The 8,177-nt window shown below is 48.2% G+C and overlaps 1 protein-coding gene across 1 annotated transcript; it reads right to left on the bottom strand.

Moving 5' to 3' along the window:
- Positions 1–1,853: 1,853 nt before the first annotated feature.
- Positions 1,854–4,372, bottom strand: LOC123446913 (BAHD acyltransferase DCR). The gene is made up of 2 exons (XM_045123462.1): positions 3,776–4,372; positions 1,854–3,058 (listed from the first exon to the last, which is right to left on the bottom strand). The coding sequence occupies exons 1-2, from the start codon at positions 4,235–4,237 to the stop codon at positions 2,171–2,173; spliced, it is 1,350 nt and encodes a 449-aa protein (XP_044979397.1). The 5' UTR covers positions 4,238–4,372; the 3' UTR covers positions 1,854–2,170.
- Positions 4,373–8,177: the final 3,805 nt, after the last annotated feature.

The raw sequence follows: 8,177 nt of genomic DNA on the forward strand, positions 1-8,177 counted from the left end.
AGGAACTCTTCAACTTATTCTTTCCATTGGGAATCTCGTAGATGTCACGGTTCTTCCACTTCTCATCATTCTCTAGCTCCTTCCAACAATGATGCAAAGTGAATGTCATCCCCTTCTTTCCATCCTTCTTTGCCCCTTTCTTCAAACGGCCTTTGAAAAGGTTTTGTGCCATGGCATTCTACACACAACAAAGATAAGACACAGTACAATGATAAGACAAACTTGAAACAAGACACACAACAAAGATAAGACTCACCCTATCGGTCTCATTTGTGCCACTAGGATTTAACCTTTGCACATTTGCCAAACATGCCGACCAGTTTTGGCAATCGGTTTGAATTGTCCCCCACCGATGACGAAGAGAAGCGGCGGTTCTATCATTCCCATGTGCGTTGCGAGCATCAAAGAACTCCTTCACCCTTGACCAATATTGGTTGCGATGTTGCTCGGTGCCCTTGACCGGATCACGGCCGATCTTCTTCCATCCCGCAACGATGACAAGATCTTCGGCGTTGCTAAAATTGCCCGACCTTCCCTTCGGAACTACGTCCACGAAGCCCTCATCCTTGGCATCAAGTTCCTCCTCCGTTTCTTGCGATGGTGTCTCCGTGGATCCAACATACTCGGAATTTGCAAAGTTCATGTTTTGCAAATAAGTTTCATCGTCCATACTACATAGATAAGTGGATAAGAAACAATTTAGATACAACACATCATCAATTGACGAAACAAAACGAAGAAGAAGAAAAATCACCTTTGCGACATATCATCGAACATGTTGGGGTCGGCCTGCTGCCCGGCCTGCTGCTCCGGCTGCTCCTCCACCACTTCCTCGGCCTGCGGCGGCGGCGACGGCTGAATGTCTTCCGGGGAGGGGAGTGGAGGTTTCCCGCGGCCTGCAGTGGCCTTCTTCTTCGCCGTCCCCGCGCTCGCCTCGCCGGCTGCCGGCCTCTTCGTCGTCTGCCTCCACGCGCCCGTGCCGACCTTCCTCACTCGTTTCGATGGCGCCGGCGGCTTCGCGACCAGTATCTGGCTAGGATCTGCCGCGCCAATCGGCCGCGGCGGCACGAATCCAGGCCTCGACGGTGGCGGCATCGCGGCGGAGGTGGTGGCTGCGGGGCCGGCGGGGAGCGGCGATTGGCCGTCCGACGAACCGGGGATCGTTGGGGGGGGTGCAGATTGGCCTTCCATGACGGTACGGTGGTCGCCGGCGCGCGGCGGCAGCGGGAATTCGGCGAGGCGGGCGGGGCGGGAGCGGGCAACGGAACGTTCCGGGTGGCGGTTGGGATGCGCGCACGTGAGGAATGGAATTTGAGGCAGCCACGCAGGTGTTGCAAATATACAACAGTTGGACCAAATTTAGGGCAGTGCCCTAAAATTTTTAGGGAGTTGAAGAAGAGAGGACAGCTGTTGGAACACGTTTTTAGCTGTTTTGTGCCCTATATGACAGTTTTTATGCAACACTGTCCTATTTAGGGCAGCTGTTAGAGATGCTCTAAACACCCCTAAACGATCAGCAGATCCTTTGTATATGTCCGTTGACGCTTCCTGTTCTCCATGGCCCAAACAAAGAAAAACGACCCACTCTACGAGGCCGACAAAGAAAGAAAAACGAGGCCAACAGAAAAAAAAAAACAATGCGAAGCAGCTGCCCGACAAACAACTCGGCGATCAAAAGCTCGTGCACGAATTCTAAACACAAACAGTCTAATGACTCGGACATAAATGTGAGATAGGTATTTCACGAAATACTCCCTCTGTTTCAAAACAAATACTATCTTATTTTAAGATTATAGTAAGTTTAAGACATTTATTTTAAAACAGAAAAAAAAGCAAATCTGTTTTCAGAAATGTGAAAAAGGAAATAATAGTTTAATTCAGAAGGCACGCGACGAGTACGTGTACACAAATATGCAAGCCCTGTCGGCGGATTACATTACAAATGACCCTTTTTTGTGTAAAAAAAAGATTACATTACATGACAAATAGGGTGGCGATCCTTACATTACATTGCATTACATATGGCATGACAAACTAATCAATCCTTATTAAACCGGAACAGGCAAACACACATGCACTAGCGAAGATCGAATTAATGAAGCTGGCTAAATCTCAAACCCCTGCTTAAGTAAGCCCACTAAATAATGCAGGCAGCGACGCGTAGGCGAGATCAGGCAGGCGCGACCTGCAGGAACTCGTCGTCCTTCTCGAGCCTCTGCATGGGCTCCGGCTGCAGCGCCAGCTCCACGTCGATGCCGCCGCTGTCGCCGCCGCGGCCCGGGTACAGGTACACCATCCCGTCGAACTTGTTGTTCCCGCCGCTGCGGACGCGCTCCGGCCTGCCGAACCCGAAGTCCACGTCGTACACGCGGAAGCGCGGCGAGCTGCCCACGGCCACGCAGTTGGGCCCGGCGTCGCTGTAGTGGAACAGCTTGGGCGCCGCCTCGTACTCCTCCAGCCTCCGCGTCACGGCGGCCGCGTCGTGCTCGCCGATGGCCTTCTGCAGCATCCCCGCCGCCAGCTCCGGCGGCCCGCCCAGGAGCATCCCCGCCGGCACGCCCGTGAAGACCGCCTGGATGAGGTTGCCGAAGTAGGTCGCCGGCACGGGCGGGTCGAGGCGGGCCCGGCAGTCGGCGAACACGGCGAAGACGGTGATGTCGGCGGGCCCTAGCCCGCGCGCGCGAGAGACGGACCGCCAGATGTGGGCGCCCAGGGACTGGAAGGAGGAGAAGGGCTTGGCGCCCGCGGGGAGCGCCGCGTTGGCGGCGGCCTTGATGCGGGCCACGACGGGCTCCGGGAAGGAGAAGACGCGGGCCACGAGCGGCTTCTTGGGCCCGTTGGGGTCCGTCTTCTCGTGCTCCTCCGCGGAGGCCGGGAGGGTGAGGCCGACGCGCACGGAGCGCGCCATGGCGCGGTTGTGGATCGGGATCGCCGACGGGGCGGCGGCGCCGCGGCAGAGCTCCGCCCAGGAGCTCATGAAGTGCCACGTGGCAGTGCCGTCCAGCACGGCGTGGTTGAAGGCGCAGCCCACGGCGAGGCCGTCCTTGAGCTTGGTGAACTGCAATGCAACCCCATATCGTATGTGTCCATATTACTTTCAGTTTGAGGAAATTCGAACAAAATGAAGAAATAGGGTGAATGTAATTTGTAGATTTAATTGCAGAAACATGAACGCTGTGTATTCATAGTGTGCGTACCCGCAATGACCTTACTATATGCACGACCAATAGTGCTGGCCGTACTAGTAGTCCATGGGAGTATTTATTTCACGAGGACCGTGCATGTGCCGAAATCAGAGTTATGTACATCGCACAGCTGGGAAATGCGTCGGTGCACAGCCTCAGTATGTACTGTGATCATCTTAAGTGTATACGGCGAACTAAGCCAGCAGTGTGGCAATTGGATCAACATTTCCGGATTTGCCATTCTAGAGGGTACGAGTAATTTGAGTATTTGGCATTCCCTCTTCAGCGACATGTGGCCCCAGAATGCACGTGTTGGCTAGACATGGGTGTGACAATGTCATTCGTTCGAATGACAAATATCCGTTCTTATATTTTAAAATATTTTAAAATAGTCAACCTTGCTTAGTTTGTTTCATCACAAACAAACAACCTTGAATAGTTGTGCTGATAACTTCGAGCAGATTCACAAACAACTCACATTTCACTATATGTACCCTACGTCTTGTTCGAAGTGCATTTTAGCATTGCGGTGATTTGCTAGTACAGTGTACTTAATTTAAACGCCCACAGTGTGTAGATCTTGCTCATACCTGGACCGCGAGCAGCGGGCGGTGGAGCCCCTCCAGGTTCATGACGCCGGTGTAGGGTATGAGCTGCTGCATGAGCTTCTCCGCCTCCTCGCCGCAGTCCTCGCCGGCGAGCTCGTCCACGGATACGCCCTCGGCTGCGGCCTCGAGCACCTCCGCACCCTCCTCCCCATCGACGTACAGCGCACCGCCGTCGCCCTTCTCCTGGCGGATCCGGCCGGCAAGCGGGTAGAAGTAGGCGAGCGCGTCCCCGAGGGCGTCGGCCATGCGCGCGGTGACGTCTTGGAAGTCGCCGGCGCCTTCCGCGAGGCGGTAGAGGAGCAGCTTCTGGTTGTAGTAGAAGGTGATGTAGGGCAGGTCGAAGGTGGCGAGGGTGACCTTAGTCTTGGCCGGTGCCACCGTGCGGGTGCCGGTGACCGCGACGGCCATGGCGGCAGCCCGCGCATCTCCGTTGTCCACGGCCATTGTTGTTTAATTTTGGGTTCGTGATGTGAGCTGCGAGCGAGTGTCAGCGGCGTGGAATGGGAGAGCTGGGTGAGTGATACTATAAAGGAAGGGATGGAGGTGGAGGTGGAGGTGTTGGCATTAATGGGGGAGGCAGATCGAGCAGGCTTTGGTTGTCATCTTGATGGGGAGGAAGAAGGACCAAGGCGATGGCCGTTGGGAGGGTGGTGGAACATTTATGGCGGCCTTGATGCACCGAGCTAATTGAGCGACCCCGCCACCGCGCCGTTCCAAGCCACCCGGAGCAGCGGTCGGGATGTGTGAACAAGTTCCACCCCGGAACAGCGGTCGTTGCTGACATGGTACAAGAGGTCTTTGAGGCTGCTCATAGTGGAAAATAACATATAGTAGTCTCATGCATATTTTATTATTGTATGATATAATATAAACTAGTATCATAAGTGATCTCATTTATTAACATGCATGACACATAGTAGCATAGCATGTACGACACGACGGAGTGGCGCCTAGGAAGGCCTCGCGCGTAGATGAACTTCCACGACGTCTACACGCGCGAGCAGGCGCAGGCGGCCGCCCCTCCGCCTCGTCTGATAACAAACCAGGACCGTGAGGACCACCGTCGGCGGCAGCGCCGCCTCCTCATCGCCGACAAGGACAAGCGAGCCATGGCGAACTGGCGCCGGCACCACCCGGAGGACGTCGCCGCCGAGAACGCCTTCTGGGCAGACGAGCGAGCCATGGCGGACTGGTGCCGGCACCATCCGGAGGACGTCGCCGCCGAAAACGCATTCTGGGCGGACCAGCGAGCCATGGCGGAGTGGCGCCGGCGCCACCCGAAGTTGCACCGTAGTTTCTTATCTATCTATGTGATGTATCGTTTTATCTATGTATTATGAAATATCTATGTATCGTTTAATATATCTATCTATGTATTTTAAGAAATATCTATGTATATCTATGTATTGTGCGAGAACGCGCACGCTGCATTTTAGCGTACCTGCTGGAGCTACGCGCGCGCTAAATTTACCCCAGCCGCTGGAGCCAGCGCTCCCCGCCGCGCAAAAGCAGGCTCTCGACGCGCTGCATACTGATTTTTTGCGCGCCGCGCCTTCGGTGGCTGTTGTAGATACTCTTACTACCTCCATAAGACTAGCCATAGTGGGAAGTAACTAAGGCTGGCCATAGTGGGGAGTAACATAGTAGTAACATCACACATTACAATGCAAATTTGCTTATGTGGCAGTGAGTTAATGAGGAGAGAGGTGCTTGTGGTAACTAGCTATGTTACAGTAACATCACACATACCAATACAAAATGAGTCTATATCCTAAGAGCATCTCCAACAGTCCGTATGTTCAATCGTTGGTATAAGTGTCCACATCAACAACCAACAGCACATCATACAAGCTTTTCAATGAAGTGTATGTTAATCGTATGTAAAATAACTAAGCGGGTCCACTAAACATGAAAGAAATAACCATGCTTGCCTCGGAGCTTGTGCGTGAACTGTTGCTTCAAGTTCATACGATTTCATTCTCTCTCTTCTTTTATTATGCGCCATGTCATCAAAATCATCTATGTGACAATTTTACCAACGATGATCATACAACCATTGGAGATGCCCTAATTAATATGACATCCCACAAATGTTACTACCCACTATGGAGGTAGTAACATAGACCGGTAACATGTGCATGTTACTTGGCTAAGTTACTCCCCACTATGAGCAGCCTAAGTAGTAACATCAACGCCACGTAGGTAAAAAATCTGACGTGGCAAGTAATTAATGCGGAGAGAGATGGTGGTAGTAACATAGCTAGTTACCATCACATCACATATTTCAATGCATTATGTGTCTATAACCTAATAAATGCTAGTTTGCATGACACCACATGTATGTTACTCCCCACTATGGAGGTAGTAACATAGAGTAGTAACAACATTATGTTACTACTCCTAGTTACTCCCCATTATGAGCAGCCTAATAGATAGTAACATATGGTAGTAATATTGAGCCATTCATTTATTAGCCTATTAAACTCATCTTACCTTGATATCCGCTATGTTACTCCTAGTATGAGGCTGGTCATAGTGGGGAGTATCATATAATAGTATCATGGATATAATACTATTGTATGATGCTACCTTCATAATGCATAGTATCATAAACTAGTGTCATAGATGACCTCATTTATTAACATTCATGACACATAATAGCATATCATTTAACATGTTACGGTATCTACCTATGTTACTCTAATCCTCTCTCATCTTAAATTATCTGTCACATCAGCATGTTTGCTAGTTTCAAGTATATGATACTACCTAAGTTACTCCCACTATGGCCAGCCTGAGTAAACATACTAAGTTACTCAATTTCTCTCTCTTTTCATTAATTAGTTGCCACATCATATTTATTACTTAGGTGGCATCTATGTTACTATCTATGTTACTTTCATTGTGGGTAGTCTCAGGGGTTGCTCACATGGTTTTTTGTTGTTGCGGAGGTTTACCATCACATAGCTTCTCAAAAAAGAGAGAGTCTACAAGCAAATAATTGAAGCCGTCTTTGATATTTCATTACCAATATGATAGTTTACACTATTAAGTCTAACGGCATAAATTAAAAAACAAATTACTTGGTGATCAAGAGAAATCATTAAAGTTTAGACTTTTTCCCGGGTCTGATATTGTGTATATTTTGTCAAGCAGATGATGGTAAATCGGCTAATAATGCTAAACACATGGGCTAACTACAGGGCAGTTTTCCTTAATAGTATTAAGGGAAACTTAATAGTATTAAGTTAATACTCTCTATCGCCCCTTGATTTTCATCGGGTTGGGACCAAGCGTCCCCCTTGAGCCAATCAAAAACTGCCAGGTCAAAAATACCCGGTAAACCTTAAGTAAAGGTCCGTGAATGTAGCATTGTTGATAAATCGGCTTCTAGTAGTTAAGACATGAATGGTGTGACAATATTTAATTTCCTTTATATGTATTTTTAGGTCTTATATTAATCTTCAACTAATATATTTTGTTTGATCATGTAGTATATATATATATATATATATATATATATATATATATATATATATATATATATATATATATATATATATATATATATATATATATATATATATATATATATATATATATATATGGGATTGACCATTCGTCACCCAGCCACCTCCTCACATATCATATAGTCACCGTAAGAATCAAAATGCATGTGAGGTAATATTATGATGTGTAGTGAAGGGCTTCTTAACATCCATCGTGACAAAAAAATATGTTATGCATGCGAGGTAATATTACGACATGCATGTGTGAGGTGAGGTAAAATTACGACACAGGAGTGAGAATTCAACACATGCGAGGTAAGATTAGACCATGTCATTGAGGTAAGATTATGAGGTGCATGTGAGGTAAAATTACAACATCCAACAAGAATCATGTCTTGAGAGATTTTATACCGGCGTGAAAAATTACTTGTTGTTCACCCAGGATGACAAATAGACTTATATATATTAAGTGAGGCAAACTCTCCCTAGACAGGATTGTAATTTTACCTCAAATGCACATCGTAATATTACCTCACCGACATGTTGTAATATTACCTCACATGCATTGAGTTTGCACCCCACATGTCGTAATCTTACCTCACCTCACATGCATGTTGCAATTTTACCTCACATGCATGATGTAGTTGTTTCTCACGGTGGATGGTAAGGAGATATTAAATACACACTATAATATTACCTCGCATGCATTTTGTTTTTTACGAAGACTACATGTTGATTGGGGAGGTAGGGTGAGGAATGGAATAAGAATTCCTCTCCCTGGGTGACGAATAGTCAATCCCTACATTTTGTTTTTTACAAAGACTACATGTTGAACGGGATCACATCATTAGGAGAATGATGTGATGGACAATACC

Source organism: Hordeum vulgare, chromosome 1H (assembly GCF_904849725.1).
Source record: "Hordeum vulgare subsp. vulgare chromosome 1H, MorexV3_pseudomolecules_assembly, whole genome shotgun sequence".
In the NCBI taxonomy this organism is placed as follows: Eukaryota; Viridiplantae; Streptophyta; class Magnoliopsida; order Poales; family Poaceae; genus Hordeum; species Hordeum vulgare.

Bases quoted from the DNA above. Each gene is read 5' to 3' on its own strand.
- LOC123446913 (XM_045123462.1), bottom strand. From the start codon at position 4,237: ATGGCCGTGGACAACGGAGATGCGCGGGCTGCCGCCATGGCCGTCGCG. The intron at 3,059-3,775 runs GTATGAGCAAGA...GTTGCATTGCAG, and splicing joins GCCCGCTGCTCGCGGTCCAG to TTCACCAAGCTCAAGGACGG.